Source organism: Aythya ferina, assembly GCF_964211825.1.
Source record: "Aythya ferina genome assembly, chromosome: 8".
In the NCBI taxonomy this organism is placed as follows: Eukaryota; Metazoa; Chordata; class Aves; order Anseriformes; family Anatidae; genus Aythya; species Aythya ferina.
In genome coordinates this window covers 4,247,005-4,268,839 of record NC_140304.1, presented here as the reverse complement: position 1 = coordinate 4,268,839, position 21,835 = coordinate 4,247,005, and the positions used below count along the sequence as shown (strand labels likewise).

The following is a 21,835-nucleotide window of genomic DNA, read 5'->3' as shown; positions in this document are numbered from 1 at the left end:
CTCGTGTGTCAGCTGCCACCAACGAGCTATGTTCGGATTTTCCACAGCACCAACAGAGGGCATTTTGAAATGCAGCTGTGAATCTGCATCAAACCTGCTCAGTCAAAAAAAAAAAAAAAAAAAAAAGAGCTTTTTTTTTTTTTTTTTTTTTTTTTTTTTCCTGCTGGAGCAATTTTTCTGCCATTCCTTTCCCTCACAGCTCCCACTGTGGGTGTGGACAGGGGCAGTGCCCAGGTGTCTGGATCCCTCAGTGGGGCACGCACGGCCTGCAGCCTCCATCAGCACGGTGCTTCCGTGCAGTCTGGTAAGCCTGGCACCTCTGGGCACGGGGCATGGAGCCCAGTGTCACTTCCTTCATGTTTTGGCACTGCACTTTTCTTCAGTGGAAGTATTCGACTTCATTAAAAGCATGAAAGTTAATTTGCTTACATGGATACATAATGCATATGGAAACTTCCTACAGACTCGTTGCTTTGCACCTGATTCTGCTAATGTTATTTTAACAGTGTAAAGAATAACCAGTGTTGTTGCTAAGAAGAATAGTAATGCTTTTTAATATTTTGTTAATTACCTGAAATTATCTACCCTCTGGAAGGAATAAACCAAAGAGGTTGAAATATTCAGTGAAATGCTGCTTCATATATTGGGGAATTTAATATAAGAACTCACATAGATAAATTTGCTGATTAGTATTTAGGAAGGCTAATTATAATTAAAGACTGCTTTACTGGGCACAGGCTGATATGCAACCTTTTTGTATCTTTATAAATCTTCAGTGCGTAGGCCACAAAACAGACTACCTTTTTTAAAATCTGGTACACACAGGTATTTTTATGGTTTACAAATTGCTTCTTGTATGCAATGAGTGACGGATTGGTATGTAAATAAGGAGAGACAGCACGTCACAGCAAAACTGGATGCAACTCCATTGGAAAAATGGAATTTGATTTCCAGAGGGTCCATCTAATAGGATGAATCTGCACAAAGCTTGCAAGATGTAAAATTTCTGGTGTAGTGGAACGTGTTCCTGCCCATGGCAGGGGGGTTGGAATTAGAAGATCTTTAAGGTCCCTTCCAATCCAAACCATTCTATGATTCTATGAAAAGTTAGTGCTTTTATTGGTGTAAGAGGGCTTAATAAGCAGGAAAGAAAGAGTATTGGAAGGTAATATAAAGGATTTTAAAATAAAATATTCTATATTTACACATTTTTTCCAATAGGTTATTTGCTTCAGTAGAACTGCTAAATGTAACGTATGAGAGATACCATGCTTTACTGTATTTAATTTTCTATACAATTGATGGGGCTCATTTTGCATGCACAAAGGCACCAAGAATGTTTAAGCTTTGGGGCATAAAATGACAAGCTGCTCAGAATGGGAAGAAGTTAATCCTTCTATCAAATGGTGCATTTCAGTAGTTTAATGTTTTCTGGAGTTGCAGTGGATGTTCTGAGGAGATACACATCTAGATGGATCTTTGACTAATATAGAAATGTTGCAAATGTTGGTCCATACAAAACTTGCTCCCTTTACACAAAAAGTTTCACAGAAGGCATTTGGCAAAATCTCCAAGGTAGTAGGGAACACTTTTTTTTTTTTTTTTTTTTTTTTTTTTAATAAATTGCACAATATTAAATAGGTATTCAGTAATATTTATCAGAAAAAAAAAAAAAGACATATTTCACTCTAGCCATCAAAAAAAACCACAACTGTTCACAAACCCTTTTAATCTGCAAATAGAATAGAAACAGCAATTCCTTTAAAGGCACCAGTGGCTACTGAAGGGGTAATGGCATGATGTATGACAGGCCAGTCTAAAGTCACCCAGATATGTTCTACCTGGTAGACCAGCAGTGTCAGTAGTACTTAATCCTACATGGATATGTTTTCCTTTTCTTTCCTCTGTCCTTTTTAGTCTTATGGATGGTTCAAAATTAGATGATAACTGACAGTGGTTCTCCTGGCACTTGAAATAAATACACTAGAAAAATTTTCCATTGTGGGCAGCAGGTAGGAATGGGCATACTGGGCTATAGTTTGTCATGGTATACCTATACATGTTTATATAGGTGCTTCTGAATTCCTATTTGAAATACTTTGCCCAAAGGCACCTGGGTTTAAATGATCAAAGGGATCTAGGTAGCCATGGATTTGAAAAAATACTCCTGAGACTGAGTGCTGTGATCAAGCAGACCTGTCTAGCCTAGCAGTCATATTTTCCAGTAAATATCAGACATAGGGAAATTTTCAGTACTCATGAATTCATATTACACTTGCAAGTGAAAGTAGTCTTTGTGCCAGGGTTCTGCAGGTGAAGAGTAGTGGCTTAATTGCTTCTGTTGCATTCTCCTCTGTGCCTTACTTTACAATTGTTTCTTAAAATTTTACCAACACTGTACATAAAAATTTGACTCAAATTTACTAGATTTTGAAGATCTACGTGTGTTAATTTTTATGTACTGTGCATTTATCAAGAGATTATGTAGTGTTAATATTTTGAAACCTGAAGTCATTACAGGGTAGATGTCTGTTGATTTTTAAATTATATGGCAGAAAAAATCATGAATTTGGATTATACTTGTTGAAATGTTTTGTAAAGGCCTTCAAAGAAAGGGAGTAGCATTGTTTCAAATATCAAAAATAAGCCAGGAAAATGAATATAGCTTTTGCCTGCATAATCTTCATTATTTCCTTTTTTTTTTTTTTTTAATTTATTTGTTTTATTTTGTGTGTGTGCCTCTATATTTCTGTCATCACCAGAGAGTTTGAATAGTGTGCTATGTCATTATTTTTTTCAGAACCCATGACATCGGTTCATTCTGCCTCTTTCTTTCCTTCAGATGCGAACTGTATGAGCTAGGCATTACACAAGGGAAAGAGAGAGCCTGCATATGCTTGTGCTGCCCTATGTTTATACTGGTGCTGGCAGTCTCAGAACTGAACTTGGTGCAGGAGATGTTGAGGCTGGTGCAGGATGTGCACACCTTAGTAGTTCTTTAATAGCCTTCTGCTTGACTGGAAAAGAGATCTAGTTTCCCCAGTGAAAATCCATAGCCTTATGCTACAAAAGTCCATTGTGTCCCTGTCTTTATAACCAAACTTACAGAAGACTTTCAAAATTTTCACCAATGTGTTTAGCAGTTTGAGGATGAAAGCTGAGGGCCAGAACACGACTGTCTTGAGGGTAGATGGCAGGAAGCTTTGCAGTAGAGAAGAGCAAAACAGTCTGATGTATATGCTTTAGTCCATGTTGACAGAGACAAGATAGAGCTCTGTAAAGACTGAGAGTGCGATAACATAAAAGTCATACATGGAAGTCTAAGAGGATGAGAATATCTACCCTCTGAGAACTGATAGAAGCAGATCAACAGCTAGAGAAAGAGTCAATTATTCCTTCTGTTATCTTACAAACGCACTATAAAATTCATTATTTGTATAAATAACAAGCAGGTGTTCAGGGCACCTTAAACTAGCACTTCACTAGCTAGTAAGTCTTGATGACACCAGTGTTAACAACTTCAAAGGCCATTTTAAGAAATGTATAAATTATATCTCAAGAAATTATATCACCAAGTATTTGAAACAATGCACAAACATATACAAAGTGATATCCCCAGAGTAAAGGCACAAACCTGTTCAGAAAATGACAGGATACTGAGATCTGTTTTTCTGCACATTATGCCGAGAGTCTAATTTATTTCTTCCTTCAGAAAAAGGAAGAGAACATTAGTCTTCTTTTTTCTCTCTCTTTCTCTTCTGAAAGAACTAGAAATAGCAAAAATAAATCCTTATCACGAACCAGTAAGTTCTCTTCCAGAATCTTTCAAATATCACAACTGAAGTTCTCCTTAAAATGTCAGTGTCCCATTTCAGTGTTAGATAGTCACTGCTTGTTCTATTATTACTACTGCTCCCTACCTTGAAAAAAAAAGTCTATTCACAATATATTATTTTTAAAGATATGCATAAGATGTTAAACTGTCTTTCCATCTCTCTCATACTGTTTTATTTCAATAGCATCCGGGCCTCTGGAATAAGCACTATATTAAGGTTAAGTACAAAAAAAAAAAAAAAAAAAAAAAAAAAAAAAGGTGACCAAGACACGATAGTATGTATTTGTGCAGTTTCATGTTTACAGTTTATGCTTTTCTTTCAGGAAAGTTAGCCAGAAGCTTAGCAGAAACATAAATCAAAGCTATATATAGCCAAAGATGGATTGTGGCTATATCTGTAGTTAAAAAATTTTAAAAGGTCGGTTTTCAATAGAACTTGTGCTGAATTATGAACTGTGTGCTTAATTGCACAAGAGCCGTTTTGTGTTGCATCCCTCTTCTCCCACACAGGTGTTCTTCCAGGGTACACTAAATCTTTTAGTGGTTCATTCAGATGAATATAGGCCATTGCACGTTTTCAAGTACTGCCATCATCCTAGTGGTCTGTGTTAGCTAAACTAAATTCATTTAAAAAAATTTCCAGCTAAATATTTTCCCTTGTAAGTGTGAACACTATGATCATCTAAGCCTACACTTCCCCCCCGCCCCCTTATTCATTGTTACTGATTTGAATTACAAGCTCCTTATAGCAGTGACTATCATTTCCTGTATGGACAGTATGGTGTACTGCTGAAACTTTAATGAATATTACTAATTATGCAACTTCTTCACGAAGTGTAACAGGGACACATGGTGCTGCAACATTATCGCAAAAAAACTCACATAGTACATAAGACATTTGCAAGATGCTTTCCAATAGGTCTCAACCAGTTGAAATGTGTTTGACCTAAATGATTGAAAATCTGTTGACTGCAAAGGAAAAACACCCAATTCTTCAAAAAGAAGAAAAGATGTGTTTAAATTACTTAAGACATTCCAGTAGCAATACATTATTTTTCTTTTGTTCTTAGGTTATTTGACAGTAGTGGTTGGTGAAAACAAATATTTTTGATGGCAGGAGAGCCTTACTCTTCACCCATAGAGTATGAGCTTCCTGTAGGAAAAGATTGTACGTGGTAAATTGCACAGCAATTAAAAATATGCAGCAATGTCCTCATAAATAGAAAGTAACACACCATTAATTAAATAAAATGTTAGTTGGTAATTGTTAGAAATAGGTTTTTCTCAACATGTCCTTCATGGAAAAAGAAAGATAACCAGTCTACATAGTAGGTTAGCATTACTTTACCAGAGCACATGAACTTTATTTTTCAATCACTTTTATGAATTATGCATATACTCTAGGACATGCCTTGAAACTGCACTGTCACTTCATGCAGAGTCCCAGAGAAGACAACTAACTGTACAGAAATATATTGTCCTAGAAGTAGCCATGGACGGCACTGTAACTTGCAGACAGCTTTCTGACTCTCAAGTCTTGTTTTCTGTAAGAGTGTGGAATGGAAGGTCTTCTTGCCAGTATCAAAGAAGGTCATCTGGTTCTTTATCTGCAAAACAGTTATGGAATGAAGGCTCACTGAACACTCTGTCCTCCCATCCATGCTCCATAGGATAAAGAAATCAGGTAATCCGCAACAGGGATATAAATATTCCTTCTTGTTCCATTACAAAGGCATGTTTCATGTTTCAATCTCAACCCCAAAGCTCAGACCCAGAAGAGAAGGCCACCTAGTCTGTCTCCTGTTTTTGACTGCGACCATTAAAAGATGCTTAAGAAAATACAGAAATAGAGAGTATGTCTTAATAATTCTTCCCCTGAAGAGACACCCTGAATTTAGTGATTCAAAACCTGAAAGTCCATATGGATCATCATTTAAAAGCTGAGAACATTTAAAATGTTCTCAGTGAATGAGTCTAAACCTCATCAGGAGCCCTTTCATAGCTTTAGTTTCCAAAGGAATATAAAAATCCTAAAAGTCTTTCTGAAACAATACATTTCCTAGTGATTCATTTCTTAACACTGAAATAGCAAGACAAGGAAAGGCCAGACTGTACCTCTCAAGATGAAACCTGCACCAGAGGTAAGCTTTCATCGAAGAACATTGTATTTTCTTGAGGTAAGAACACTTACATGGACGTTTTCTGCAACTGATCTCAGAACAAAGATCCAGCCAGACATTTGGGATGATCACACACTCTTGACACTACTCAGTAGGACTGCTTTTACACACTGATTTTGACCCAACTAGATCATGTTTCATCCACAGTAGCCCTTCTTATATCTTTGCAGTTTGTCACATTTTTACTATGAAATGACATTTCACTATATTTAGGTTTATACATCTTTCCTGGCCAGCAAGTTTTTTTGATGCTGGTATCCTAGTCACAACTGCTGTTTCAGCATACATTCCCTCTGGAGGTTTTTCTCTTTATGCACACACAGCTTAGATATTGCTTACAGTCTCTTTTTAAAATGACTTTTCTTTTTCTTTTTCTTTTTTTTAGCCATATTTCTGTAGCTATTTAACAGACTCACTTGATATTTTCTTTAATATTATCAGATTTCTCTTTACCGTCTCTTCTTTAAAAAGTCCTCTCTTCAGAAAAAAAGGAAAAAAAAAAAAAAAGTCCTCTATTGAGTGGCCATGCAGCCTAAAAACTTCCTTCTGGTTATATTTAATCTTATATTTTATAGATGTTCCTCTTCTTGGGGCTGAAAAACCTGCATTAAAGAACAGATAATCGAGTCTTTCCCAACCAACAGAGACATTTCTGATCCTTTTCTTGATGTAATTTTGCAGTGACATTTTTCAACATGAAGTAGGATCAGTGGATTCTTCTATTCTCCCATGGCAAGTTCTTGTGGTTTGGGAAAACACATATTCTTGCTTCTGCCACACTGCATATCTTTCTGTTCCTCTCAAGTTGCTTATGGTTTCTTTTTTTAACAAGAATTCCTAATCATTCATACCCATTTTTCATTTTGTAAATGTGCATCTTCAGTTTTCCCTTTGCTGTTATTTCTTCAGATCCCGTTCTTGGCCTTTTCTGATCTCTGTCGTGATCTTCTGTACTGTGTAGTTTGTTGTTCTAATGATCCAGTCCCTGCTTATTTACAGTGTTCCTTTGTCTCTTCTGATGGAGCTAACTGCTCTTCTTTTCCATTTAGAGTGTCTGCCAGTTTCTTCTCTTTCTTTCTCTATGCTGCTCTTTCAATTGGTTGTCTTTTCTTCTCTCTTGTCTTCATGGCATGAATAGCCACTTTCCTTTTATGTGTCTTTGTGTTTCAGATCCTTACTTTCTTCAGGGATCTACAATTCTTGAATCTTCCACTCTGTCTTTTATTTTCTCCCCTGTCATGTCCTTAAATCCCCTTTAAAACTTGATTTCACGTACCCATGGCAACAGTCACTTTGGATTCTGTGACCAAAGCAAGCACTGAATTAATTCTGCAGTGCTTTTCTTGTTTACAAAACCAAATAAAAATGGGGGAGCTGAATTTTCCTACCTGATGAGTCAGCTCTCCACTAGAGCTGACGTTTGAGCCTTTTTTCTTAGAGCTGAGTGAAGACATCCAAAGGAACAACTCATTTACTGAATGTATCCCTTTCTTCTCTTTATCAGTTATTATCAAACAGAATCTGTTGGATTTTTACAAATTCTTTCACAAATACAAATTGTTCCCCAAATGTTCTCTGGAACAGTTTTGAGATGCTTCTTGATCTGTACATCTGGTGCTATCCCTAATTTGATATTCCAGCAGTGTGGCAGGCTGTCTAATAATGTGATATTCAGTCTATTCCCTGGCTCCTTGTTGTAAAAGACTTTCCCTGAAATGGTCATAAATGCTGTTCTGACCAGATTTAATTACAGTTCTGAAATGCATTTGTAGATCTACTCTGCATAGTCAGGGGTTCATACGGGTGAAATGGAACATAAGTATATTAAGTTGGATTGCATTTGGAATTTCCAAAATTATGTTTGTTTGGTTTGGTGGTATTTGTTTCTGTTTCTTTGGTTTTGGTCAGTATTACTATTCTTCCTATACCCTTGTTCTTCCATAATTGTTCTTCCAGATTAATTAACTTTGATTTTAAAATACAAATGTGTACTTTTAAAAACAATTTCCTAAAAAGCGCTTCTCAGAGATGTTAACGTGAAACACTAGAGCAGGATGAGGGTGGCAGAGCTTGCTTCAGCTCTCGTTTGCCTGCTGCCCAGCTCCATGCTATTCTGTGAAGGATTCATAGTGGTTGGAAAATTCTGGCCAATGCAAGGCAGGAGAATGCATGCTTCTGTTACTCTGGGTGGAAAAATAAGACTGTAGAAAAATTTCTATGTAAACTTTATTAAGTTTAGTATTTCTTTCTTGGAACACAATAGAAGGATATGCCACCACATTGACAGGGGATGGTCCCACTGGAAAGTATTGAATGCTTGGTTAGGATGTGCTGGACTTTGGGATATCCTTCCCAGAACCTTTAGAGAAGAAAGCAACACATATCTGGGATGGTGAGGGAGGAAATAGGATAAACTGACTTTGTTAGCAGCCATCTGTTACTCCCACAGATACTGCTGCCTTGTGCATGAGTGATTAAAAACGTGAAACCATGCAGCAGGTTCAGTCTGAAGGGATGCCTTTGCAAACCCTTGGCAAATGCTACTGGGAAGCTACAAGCATCCCTCAGTCAATAACAGCTTGCTGCAGTCAGTTTGCAGGACTGGAATGATGAGAGCTGGTAGTAAGAGCTACTGAGCAGCTCAGCACAACATACGATTGAATGCTACATAGATTCAGAGCACCAGCTAGCGTATCTGGGTAACTGCACAGGTGTTACATAGATAGTATGCACTTCATCAACTACAGAACTAGGAGTGCAATGTGAAAATGGCTATAATACACAGAAGGACCCTTAATACTTAAGCAACTACATAGGTGTATACAGGGTTGATTAATCCTGTGAGAAAAGGTGCTAGTGTATTTTCTCATGTTAGTAATACTAGAAACAAGCTGCTTATGTGATTATACAGATTGTGGAGAGGACTAGTTCTTTTAGCAGAAGACTATCCTACAAATTAGATGCATCTTGACCATCTGTTGCCAGATGGAAGTGTTCTACTTCTGAATCACCAGCTGCAATGACATATTTAGAAAATGAATCTTTCATGGATAGATCCACAGCGCAAAACTGTTTGTGATGATCCTCTGATACACATGCTGAGGTTATATTTTTTTGTTTACTTGGCCTTAAGTTACAGTATGGCTGTATACTCCTGTGAACATATTGTTATTTAGTAGATAGCGTACCCTGCAGTTCACACCCGCCCTTAGTAGGTATCCCAGCTGCCTGAATAAGTACATAATTTATCACTGAAAAATGCAAACACAACCTAAGGGTTGTATTTTACTTTTATTTATGAAATTTGTAAATTTATTTGAGTCTGTAGGATTCAGCGAATGTACTTCGGTGGCCAGTGGGGGCAGTGTTTTGATATTCAGGCAGGCCCAGAACACACTGACAGTGGGCTCACATACCTCCACCTAGAGGTATGCACTTAAATTTTCCTTGTGCAAAGAAAATAATCTGTTGTTTTGGGTTTTGCTTTTGTTTTCTTGTTCTTTTGTTTCTTAAGATACTTACTGTGATTGTATTTATTTATTTATTTATTAGTGAGTAGTGATTAAGAAGAAGAAAAAATATACTTAAGCTAACTGGGAGCTTTAAAATTATGCAGTAAAATTTTAAGTCACTTGTCTCCAGAATTATTCCATCACATCCCATGATCAATACAGAATTTGCTTAGATATTCAGATATATATATTCTGGTATGCATGTGAACATAGTTTCTTCTGCTTCTTCTTTGTGTGTGTTTTTGGTGAACATTAGAGCAGTTGATTTTTTTTTTTTTTTCTGGTAAAAATATTTATAAGTAACAAGTTCCACAGGCTAACATGTGAACTAACTTTTAATTATGAGAAGATAGGACTGAACCTTGTAACAGAAAAAAGATCTAAAATCATATAATTGTGTTTTATTTTAAAACTATTTGTTTACAACTTTGAGGACACAAGACTTTTTACACTGGGTTTAAAACATACCCAATATTGCTATGCTCTCGTATGGCCTGCATCATTCATACCTCATCGGGCATTGATTATAATTGGATTTCAATGTCTACTCCTGACTGCACAGCAAGATGTAGACTAACTATTTTTAAAGTTCTACATATTTGAATATTTTGATTCTAAAACAGAGAGAAAGATGAAGACAATAATCTATTCCAATAGCTATATGAGGAATTATTCCAGACAGTTACACGATAATAACTATTTTTGTGAGTGTCTTCCTGCAGAGATTCTCACTGACTCTCATCCTTCCCTGATGGGGGGAAGGTTTTCTTGTATATACTTTGTGAATTGCAAGTGTTAGTATGGTGGAAGGTCATTGTTATACCCATGTCAAATGGGATTTCATGTCAACTCAAGGATTTTACTTCTTCACTCCAGTGGAATATTTTTTTAAGTGCAAAGCTGTAGGATTAAGATTTGCCTTGAGTTCACAAATGAAGTCAGTTTATGAAATTCTTTTATTGGTTAATGCCATATTAATTTGCCTGCTTGCAAAACAAGTGCATTCTTCCTTCATCTTCTTAACATAAAAATGACCTTGTTATTTCTAATAATGTAGCTTGTTGGGCAAAGCCTAATCCTATCGCTACAAACATAATCCAGGGAATCCTCTTCTTGCTGATATTTTTTTACTATTTGAACTCCAGTGGGAGATTTTGATTTGATGGTTGACAGGCTTCTGGGTCCTTCTAATGTTAATCTTCAAATAGTGAATAATCTAAGAAAGAGAGAGAGAGAGTTTCTCTCATTTTTAGCTTTCATCTCTCATGGTTGGTAATGAGATTGCCTCCCAATGATGTTTCAACTGTTTGTTTTACAGTTTTTTAAAAAAACTTATACTTTTAAATTTTAAGATATGAGAGCATCACTTAGCTCCCAGTATCATGACGTATCCACATCTATCAGACGACCTGCAAAGAATAAAGAAACAAGACACATTTGTGCAACATATGTGGAAATCACCAGGGAAAACAGTGTGATGGTATATGTTGTACTGCCTCCAATCCTGGTAGCATTCTTGTCTGTACTTCAGTTACTTTTGACCTAGATTTTGCTGTTCCTTGGTAATCACTGAGGACCTGGCAGATGCTGCAGGGGCCTTGTTGGCTATGGATTAATATATTTATGAGATGGAAAGATATTTGGAGAAAGTGGCAAAGTGAGTAACTGCCCTAGGTTTCAGAGGGAACGAGCATCTGAAGTTTATTACTAAGGTTCACCAGTTAGTAGCACTCATGAATTTTCAGGTAGCAAAAGCAGTTGAATGCCATTTGCCGAGGCGATCGGCTCCGGGGCAGACGCGTTCTGCAGCGGAGCGGGGGATCGGGCCAGGCAGGGCTAATTTTTTCCGGCATCGAGCCTACTTGAGGGAGCCGCCAGGACCCGGCAGCCCTCGTGAGGGAGGCTGACGAGGCGAAGGCGGAGCCAGCAGCGCCCCCTCCCCGGCCCTTCAAAAGCTGCCCCTAGGGAGCGCGAGCGACCGGGAGCGCGGCGAACAGGGCGGGCAAACAGGGCGTGGCGCGTCAGAAGGGAGTGGCGCGGCAGTTCGCGCAGGCAGGGCGCGCAGGAAGGGCAGAGCGCTCCCCCTACACACAAACAACACATCCTTAACAACAGCTGTAACTAGGCGATAATGGTCGCCACCAGGCACGGCGCGCTCTCCAGAAAGTCGGTACACACGCAGACCGGCTGCCCGTTAAAAAATGCTGCAGTTCAGGTCACCGGATGCAAGGAGTGTCTGAGCCTGTTGCTGCCATCGGCGGGAGGCAGAGAAACTGCGTGCGTGAGGTGCGAGCAGGTGGATGATCTGGTCCGCATGGTGGCGGAGCTCAAGGAGGAGGTGGAGAGGTTGAGGGGTATCAGGGAGTGTGAGCGGGAGATAGACTGGTGGAGCGACTCCCTGCAGGGCCTCAAGGGGAGGTGCCGAGGTGAGACTCCCCAAATGGGGGCGGACCCCCTGCCCTGTCCCCGTCGGGCAGAGGGAGGGGATCTGGGAGCTGAGGAGGAATGGAAACAGGTCCCTGCTCGACATCGCAGGCGATGCTCTCCCCTTCCGGCCCCACCTTCCCAGGTGCCCTTACACAACAGGTTTGAGGCCCTAGAGATTGAGAGGCCGGTGGGTGAGGAAGAGGTAGCAAGTGTACCCAGGAGGATGCCTAGGGCGAGGAGATCGACTCCGCGCCTCAGGACTGCCTCCACCAAGAAAGACAGGAGGGTTATTGTTGTGGGAGACTCGATTCTTAGGGGAACAGAGGGCCCTATTTGTCGGCCTGACCCTACCCGTAGGGAAGTCTGCTGTCTCCCTGGGGCCAGGGTCAGGGACATTGCCAGGAGGCTTCCCAACCTGGTACGCCCCTCTGACTATTACCCCCTTTTGATAGTCCAGGCGGGCAGTGATAACATCGAAGAGAGAAGCCTCAAGGCTATCAAAAGGGACTTTAGGGGACTGGGCCAGTTAGTAGATGGAGCGGGAGTGCAGGTGGTGTTTTCGTCCATCCCTACGGTGGCAGGGAGGGGTTCAGAGAGGACACGGAAAGCCCGCCTGTTAAACACGTGGCTCCGGGACTGGTGCCAACGCAGAAATCTTGTTTTTTTTGATCATGGGGCACTTTACTCAGCACCTGGCCTGATGGCCGCAGACGGGTCCCTATCTTTTAGGGGAAAAAGGATCCTGGGCCAGGAGCTGGCAGGGCTCATTGAGAGGGCTTTAAACTAGGTAGGAAGGGGGATGGGGCTGAGGCTAGGATTGTTGGGGCTTTGCCAGGGGGAACAATGGCAAGGCCGGAGGATAAGGCAATGGCCCAGCTGAAGTGCATCTACACCAATGCACGCAGCATGGGTAACAAACAGGAGGAGCTGGAAGCCATCGTGCAGCAGGCAGGCTATGACTTGGTTGCCATCACGGAGACGTGGTGGGACCAGTCTCACGACTGGAGTGCTGCAATGCCTGGCTATAAGCTCTTCAGAAGGGACAGGCAGCACAGAAGGGGTGGTGGTGTGGCTCTCTATATTAGAGAGTCTTTCGAGGTTGTAGAACTCGAGGTTGGGAATGACAAGGTCGAGTCCCTTTGGGTTAGGATCGGCAGGGACAACAAGGCTAGCGTCCTGGTCGGGGTCTGCTATAGACCGCCGAACCAGGATGAGGAGACGGATGAGGAATTCTACAGGCAGCTGACAGAGGTTGCAAAATCGTCAGCTCTTGTACTCGTGGGGGACTTCAGCTTCCCTGACATATCCTGGAAGCACAACACAGCTCAGAGGAAGCAGTCTAGGAGGTTTCTGGAGAGCGTGGAAGATAGCTTCCTGACGCAGCTGGTTAGTGAACCTACCAGGGGTGGCGCCCCGCTAGACCTTCTCTTCACAAACAGAGAAGGACTGGTGGAGGACGTGATTGTCGGGAGCTGTCTTGGGCAGAGTGACCACAAAATGGTGGAGTTCACTATTCTTGGCGAGGCCAGGAAGGGGACCAGTAAAACCGCTGTATTGGACTTTCGGAGGGCTGACTTTGAGCTGCTCAGGACACTGGTTGGTAGAGTCCCTTGGGAGGCGGTTCTGAAGGGCAGAGGAGTCCAGGAAGGCTGGGCGCTCTTCAAGAGGGAAATCTTAATGGCGCAGGAACGGTCTGTCCCCACGTGCCCAAAGACGAGCTGGCGGGGAAGAAGACCGGCCTGGCTCAACAGAGAATTGTGGCTTGATCTTAGGAGGAAAAAGAGGGTTTATAATCTTTGGAAAAGTGGGCAGGCCACTAAGGAGGACTTTAAAGAAGTAGCGAGGCTGTGCAGGGACAAAATTAGGAAGGCCAAAGCTCATCTGGAGCTCAATCTGGCTACTGCTGTTAAAGATAACAAAAAACGTTTCTATAAATACATCAACACAAAAAGGAGGACTAAGGAGAATCTCCATCCTTTACTGGATGCGGGGGGAAACTTAGTTACAAGAGATGAGGAAAAGGCGGAGGTGCTTAATGCCTTCTTCACCTCAGTCTTTAGCGGCAATACCGGATGTTCTCTGGATACCCAGTACCCTGAGCTGGTGGAAGGGGATGGGGAGCAGGATGTGGCCCTCATTATCCATGAAGAACTGGTTGGTGACCTGGTACGGCACTTGGATGTGCACAAGTCGATGGGGCCGGATGGGATCCACCCAAGGGTACTGAGAGAACTGGCAGAGGAGCTGGCCAAGCCACTATCCATCATTTATCAGCAGTCCTGGCTATCGGGGGAGGTCCCAATCGACTGGCGGCTAGCAAACGTGACGCCCATCTACAAGAAGGGCTGGAGGGCAGACCTGGGAAACTACAGGCCTGTCAGTTTGACCTCAGTGCCAGGGAAGCTCATGGAGCAGATCCTCCTGAGAGTCATCATGCGGCACTTGCAGGGGAAGCAGGCGATCAGGCCCACTCAGCATGGGTTTATGAAAGGCAGGTCATGCCTGACAAACCTGATCTCCTTCTATGACAAAGTGACGCGCTGGGTGGACGAGGGAAAGGCTGTGGATGTGGTCTACCTTGACTTCAGCAAGGCTTTTGACACCGTCTCCCACAGCATTCTCCTCAAGAAACTGGCTGCTCTTGGCTTGGACTGGTGCACGCTTCATTGGGTTAGAAACTGGCTGGATAGCCGGGCCCAAAGAGTCGTGGTGAATGGAGCCAAGTCCAGTTGGAGGCCAGTCACTAGTGGCGTCCCCCAGGGCTCAGTGCTGGGGCCGGTCCTCTTTAATATCTTCATCGATGATCTGGACGAGGGCATCGAGTGCACCCTCAGTAAGTTTGCAGATGACACCAAGTTAGGTGCGTGTTTCGATCTGCTTGAGGGTAGGGAAGCTCTGCAGGAGGATCTGGATAGGCTGCACCGATGGGCTGAGGTCAACTGCATGAAGTTGAACAAGGCCAAGTGCCGGGTCCTGCACCTGGGGCGCAATAACCCCAAGCAGAGCTACAGGCTGGGAGATGAGCGGTTGGAGAGCTGCCAGGCAGAGAAGGACCTGGCAGTGATGGTTGATAGTCGGCTGAATATGAGCCAGCAGTGTGCTCAGGTGGCCAAGAAGGCCAACAGCATCCTGGCTTGTATCAGAAACAGTGTGACCAGCAGGGCTAGGGAGGTGATTGTCCCCCTGTACTCAGCTCTGGTGAGGCCGCACCTCGAGTACTGTGTTCAGTTTTGGGCCCCTCGCTACAAGAAGGACATCGAGGTGCTTGAGCGAGTCCAGAGAAGGGCGACGAAGCTGGTGAGGGGCCTGGAGAACAAGTCCTACGAGGAGCGGCTGAGGGAGGTGGGCTTGTTCAGCCTGGAGAAGAGGAGGCTCAGGGGCGACCTTATCGCTCTCTATGGGTACCTCAAGGGAGGCTGTAGAGAGGTGGGGGTTGGCCTGTTCTCCCACGTGCCTGGTGACAGGACGAGGGGGAATGGGCTTAAGTTGAGCCAGGGGAGTTTTAGGTTAGATGTTAGGAAGAACTTCTTCACTGAAAGGGTTGTGAGGCACTGGAACAGGCTGCCCAGGGAAGTGGTGGAGTCACCATCCCTGGAAGTCTTCAAAAGACGTTTAGATGTAGAGCTTAGGGAAATGGTTTAGTGGGGACTGTTAGCGTTAGGTCAGAGGTTGGACTCGATGATCTTGAGGTCTCTTCCAACCTAGAAAATTCTGTGATTCTGTCTTTTCCTGCTCTTACCAAGGTAATATGCAATTGATCTCTCCTTGTGCTCTCAGGTGAAAGCAACCAACTCTTGCATAGCTTAGATCATTTTCATTCACTTCACACTTTATTTTTGGATATAATTTAAAATGTTGAATTTGATCTCTATGATCTGTGTCCAAATGATCTGAAATGATAGTTTCAGATCTTAGCGATCAGTATCAGCTATAATCTATTGATTTTTCTTGCTTTATACTTAAGAGATTGAAAAAACATTCCTACTGGGGAGAAGTGGCTCTGATGTTTTTCTTTACTTACTCTAGGAGATCTGGAGCCTGAAAGAAAGATCATTTTTATTTTTTCATTTTACAATACTTTTTTGTAAGAGAAAGGCTGTTTGACTGAGCACAAACTCCCTAGCATTTTACTACTGAGAAAAGAATAGTCTTATGTTACAGGCACACCCAAGAGACTTGTATGTTCCCCTGAGATTTGCTGAAGACAATTTCTATTTTTCCCAGAGCTATCATGTTCATTAGGCAACATTTACTGAATAGGTGAGCACACAGCTAGGTGCTTATTTTACAGAAGCTTTTCCATGGAGAAATATACTTTGGGTCCTGAAAAACTCATTCAAGTTAGATTTTTTTTTTTTTTCTGTATTTTATTGCAAAAAATGGTGTCATTTTTGCAGTGTTAATACAGAACTTCTGAGATGCAGGAATTAGTGTAACAGCAAAGCAAACTGAATTAATTCACATGAAATAGAAAGTGAGAAATATTGTGGTTACACAGAAGCCAAGATGTTACAGTAAAAGACCTTATTTTTGAAATTGCCATCATAAATGATGGGAAGGACATAAGAACAAATTATATTAGCTTTATTCTGTAATATTATGCTACTAATAAGGTAAGACCTGATAAGACTACAGCATTATTTTCTATCTATTAACATTCTGCTCGTGATTTTTAAGTATAGTTCAGCTTCTCAAAATAATGTGAAACTTTGCTCAACAAGTGGTTCAAATGCACTGAATGTGTGTTTAGATGAAATGCCATCTATTTGTACATGTATATAGGTCTGCAAATTGCATCATCATATCCTGGTGTCCTTTAGCACACTCATATCTGTGTATTGCTGCATGACAGAATCTGGTCATGTTTCCTACCTTTAAAGCATTTTTAAAGTGTGTGTACAAACTACCTTTTTTTTTTTTTTAAAATAGAAGACATAAGATTTACACTGACAAGTACCATTTATAAAACTGAAAATAGGTAACATAACTGATCAAACCCAGTTCAGAAGCCATCTTTGTGCAACATTTTCTTTTCCATTATTGATTCCAGATGCAATAAAGCCCTGTCTTTTTCATTTAACACTTCTACAGCAAGAACCCTGGACAGTTATGCAAAGCATATTGCTTTCAATCAGATGAGACATTCTCAGAGAGTAGAATCCTCCCTGCTTTTCATGCTATCATTTTTTTTTTTTCCATTCACTGCCTAGCTTTACTTCTCCTGACTTATTGCTAAGTACTTCCTCCTTGGTGTTGATGGACTTCACCCGTAAATGGAAAGAGACAGATGAAATAGAATATGCAATTTATATTTCTTACTGATTCTCAAGCAGCAGGGAAGCCTATGATGGAATAGACATCTTGTAATGATGATACAGTAGTGTCTTAGATCTACTTGGCAGATGTATAACAAACTATGGAAGGTAAGCAGCACTAGGCTCTTAAATTTCCTTCACGTTGGCTTTCACCAAAAAAAAAAAAAAAAAAAAGGTCATGTGAGAAGAGAGTCATACATTGTCAACTGTGGATAACACAAGTAGTAAAACAATGAGGTTAGGGGACTTCCTTTCAGAACCGTGGGTATCTGAGTTCATTTTGTGGCTCTGGTAGAAACGTGATATTATATTGCTAGATGTCATATTCAAGCTGCAAGCCCAAGCACTTCCTCTTCTGTTTCTGAGTAATGCTGGAAATGTTTATACCAGGAATCTTATTTTTTTACACTAAAAATTGTGTAGAATTTCCCACAGCTCATTGCAGATGTCCCACCCAAAGAGCAAGGCTCTCTGTGAACAAGAAGGACCTGAGCCAGTACACCTGTGTAGTAATCACTTCTAGGATTGATTTCCAGGCAAACATAGGGCAGTGACTCCGTTTTGTAAAAACATTCTGCTATTTTGGTCTAGCTGCCAAACTCCTACCCTCTTTACATAGTAGCTAAAAGTTAAAAAGAATTACCCTAAACACCTGAACATTTCTCTCAAGGAGAGGTACTGAAGTTCTTTATAAATAAGGGTGTCTTGGGTTTCTCCAAATGTGATCAGAAACAAAGAGCATGTTGATGACAACTGCATAAATTGTGGATGTTTGGCATACAGCTGCCAACTTAGCTGTGGTTCATAACCAGCTTTCATTCAGAGTTGCAGAGAGGTATTGCCCCTCAGTCAAACTGTGCTGTCCTGAGCTGCTCCTGGAAGCTTATGCCTGCAATCTTTCTTCCAGAAAGGAAAGAGCACAGATGTGAACATGAATCCCTAGTGTAGCAGTGAAGCAGATTGGTGATGACATGGCAGGGGCAGGTGTGTCTAGAGACTGATCTTGTAGGCTACTGTTAGGCATATCCCCAAAAGAGCAGCTGGAGGCAGGCATGATAATGCCTACAGTGGGTTACTGCCAGAGTAACCATTTCATAGGCTGCCTAGTAGCTAGTTACATGAAAAGACTTCATATTAATAAAATAGAAGAACTTATTTACCAAGAGCCATTTACATAGATGCTTGTAGCATTTCAGCCATGCCTTCACAGGTGGTTTCTTGATGCCTCATTCAGGCTCACTCTTTTTCCTCCAAACTCAGAGCAACAACCTCAGGAAAGGCAATCTCACACAGGGTATGTGTTTCTCCTGTGTAAAGGATGTTTCAGGCTGCAGCCAGTGCAGGTCTCCATGTTATGAAAAAGGAAGAGCTGGGACACACCTCAGGCTCTACAGTTCATCCCCATTTATGTGCCTGAAGAGCTTTAGGTATCGGTGGACACCCAGCCACAGTACTTAGGTGACAAAAAGAAAAACATGTCTCTCCTTTAATGCTGTGCTGGAGAAGAATCTTAGGTCCTCCTTATTCCTCAGGTAACAGCCGAAGAGCAGCCATGTACTGGTCCTTGATGCTCAGAGCTTGTTCTCTTCTCTTCAATATACTGTTAAACACACAATAAATAATAACTGCTATGTTGGCATCTGTTCAATCAGATGAGCCTATAGTCCCAATGTGCGTGGCTGTGCATGCACATCTCCACATGCAATATTAATGGTTATATTACCTAACTATATAAGTGAGTGTCAAGGAGTCCCTGGGATTCTTGCCTGAGTAAAGATTTGAATCCAGTGGAATATGACCAGCAGAGTTTTGGCTTGGATACACACAAATAATTTAAAAACTTACTTATATATTTCCTTGATAAGTAAGTTCAGCCCTTAACAACCTGAGAGAGATTTCAAGAACATATTTGATACTGGTTGCTTATGAAGCATTTTCTTATTAATTGCTTTGAGAAAACACAGGCTGAACGCAGATAACCACTTCTGTGCTTGATAGCACCAAAAACTGTGCGAAAAAAGCCCCGAGTGACAGGGTCCCAGCTGAAAAACTAATCGCTCCCAGGGAGCCCCCAGTTGGTGCATACGCAGGTCTCACTGCACAGAGCTGTATCTCTGTTTCCACATTTCTTCTGACTCAGACAGAGATGGAGGCACAGTGTCAGACTCCCCCAGCCACTTTTGTGAGAGGAGAGGGGCATCTGAGATGCACAGTACATTGCTGGCCGCGAGGCTGCACGCACACATACCAGTGTGTGCTTTCCCAGTGTTATTGGAAGCATCTGCCCAGTCTGTTCCTGGACTGTTCAGCCCTGAGCCCTGTATGAAATATGCACGTACACAAGCAGAGCACAGGAGGGAAGGAATCCAAAGGCAGAACTTAAAGGAGAAGAGTCAGAGGCAGATTACAGAAGCTTCAGAGGAAGGAGAATCAAAGAGATTTGGGATGGTATGGAAGAGAGAGGACAAGCAGGGTGATGGAAGTGATACATGAGAGAAGCGGAATGAGGAAAAGGGAGTACGTAAAAGTGATAAAGAGGAACTGAGGGATAAGCACATGGAGACAAGAAGGAGAAATCATGAAAAAGAAAGATGAATAGGAATGAAAACAGTAAAAGGCACAGCTGAGAAAAACAAAAGAGGGCTAAAAGACTCTTTCGGTATCTCTTAGGAATAATTTTAAAATTAGAGATTTTAAAAATTAAATTATCAAAGCAATATATTTAAGAAAATATTTAAGAAAGAAGAGGGAGATCTAGAGGGGCTGTCTAGCATTCAGTAGCACTGTTTATAATTGTTGAAGATGCTAACTCCTCTGGAGGTTTTACCTAATTTACTTTAGCAGTCATGAGCTGGCTCCTAGAATCATCGTATTCACGATGCATGGCTTTCTGCTGGTCTTTTCCTGCAGCAGGGATTAGTACTGCAGGATTTTCTTCTAGATAGTTGATGCCTTTTTAAAAGCAAAAACAACAACAACAAAAACCACCACAGATCTTAATTTTCTTGCAAGGAGCTAGGAAATGTTTTGTATCTGTGGTATTGAGAAGAAACATTCTGTGGATCCTTCAGAACCAGAAGTCTGCTGTACTGGGATTTCAAGGCATGACTTCACAGATTGGTAGCCCTGTGTTACAGTGCTTCTGTAGAAGCCTGGTAGATTGAAAAATTTTAAGCCTTCACCTAATGTTCCCTCAGTAAAGCCCTCTAGTGTAAACTTTAAGAATGTGCTTACATTTCTTTGAAGTCAACAGAATTCAGAAAAACTCTAATGAAAAGAAATAAATGTTTTGTTTTGATATTAAAAAGGTCAAAGTGAGGAGTGATATAACTAAAACAATTATAAGTACTAATATTTGCATATATACTGTTATTTGGAACAAAAACAGTTGTTAATTCTAAATTAACTTTAAGTACTTTCAAGTAATAAGTTAACTCATTTCATAGTGGTATAAAGTAACATGCACTCCTCTGTCCTGTTGTACTTCTCACCATTCTTTGTTTTGGTATATTTGTGTTTTAGCCAGGCCTTTTATAGTTTGTTGTCACCATGTTAATCTCAGCAATGCCAGCTTGTTACAGATGGACACAACGTACTTTGCTTTCTTCACAGGTGAACATGATTTCAAACATCAGGCATAAGTCTCAGAGAAGTCACACAGTGTTGCCATGCTTTGTACTTCTTGAGGTAAGAAAAGCTGTAGTTATATTCCTAATATTTTTGGGGATATATTTTTTAAGAAGACAGTCAGTGGCTACTGATTTATATTTACCAACAGATTTATGGTTGCCTCAATACTGAGTGCTATCTGCTGGATGATGATCTCTTTTTTTGCAGCTGTGAATAAAATTTCAGTCCCTGCAAGCGTAACTTTTTTTCCAGCTCTTTCAAAAGATGGAATTAAGGGGGGTCCTTAAGCATGCAAGTTAATTTTAAGTGGATTTAATGCTCTGAATTGCCAAAATCCAGCAATATGAAGTACCTCTGAGATGGACCCATATAGTAATTGGTGGATAAAACTTCATGCTTAAATTCCATTAGTCTAGAATCACACAGAATCACACAGGATTTCTAGGTTGGAAGAGACCTCAAGATCATCGAGTCCAACCTCTGACCTAACACTAACAGTCCCTACTAAACCATCCCTAAGATATCTATCCCTAGAAGACTTTTAATTCATCAGTCTTAAAACATCTTACCTTTGGGGTAAATATCATTACTACCATTTTTTAGATTGGGAGCAGTGGAACAGAAAGTTATAGTAGTTGTTCAAGGCTATTCAGTCTGTCAGGATTGGCAGACATTTTGGAATGATGCATATTTCCCCCTGTACTCAGCTCTGGTGAGGCCGCCACACCTTGAGTACTGTGTTCAGTTTTGGGCCCCTCGCTACAAGAAGGACATTGAGGTGCTCAAGCGAGTCCAGAGAAGGGCGACCAAGCTGGTGAGGGGTCTGGAGAAGAAGTCCTACGAGGAGCAGCTGAGGGAGCTGGGCTTGTTCAGCCTGGAGAAAAGAAGGCTCAGGGGTGACCTTATCACTCTCTACAGGTACCTTAAAGGAGGCTG

General features: G+C 41.3%; 1 protein-coding gene across 7 annotated transcripts in view; it reads left to right on the top strand.

Moving 5' to 3' along the window:
• Window positions 1-21,835, top strand: part of PLPPR5 (phospholipid phosphatase related 5) — a 286,848-nt gene that overhangs the window by 160,490 nt on the left and 104,523 nt on the right. For 5 of the 7 annotated variants that reach the window (XR_014695394.1, XM_084527295.1, XM_084527294.1 and 2 more), the window contains exons 1-2: window positions 17,342-17,377; window positions 20,882-20,956. Coding sequence is in view for 6 of the 7 variants with exons in the window: in XM_084527295.1 (XP_084383421.1) it covers window positions 17,357-17,377; window positions 20,882-20,956 (96 nt within the window). In the remaining variant the exon portion in view is untranslated. Of the gene's footprint in view, window positions 1-17,341; window positions 17,378-20,881; window positions 20,957-21,835 lie in introns of those variants that run through there. The other 2 variants (XM_084527296.1, XM_084527290.1) reach the window with 1 other exon arrangement.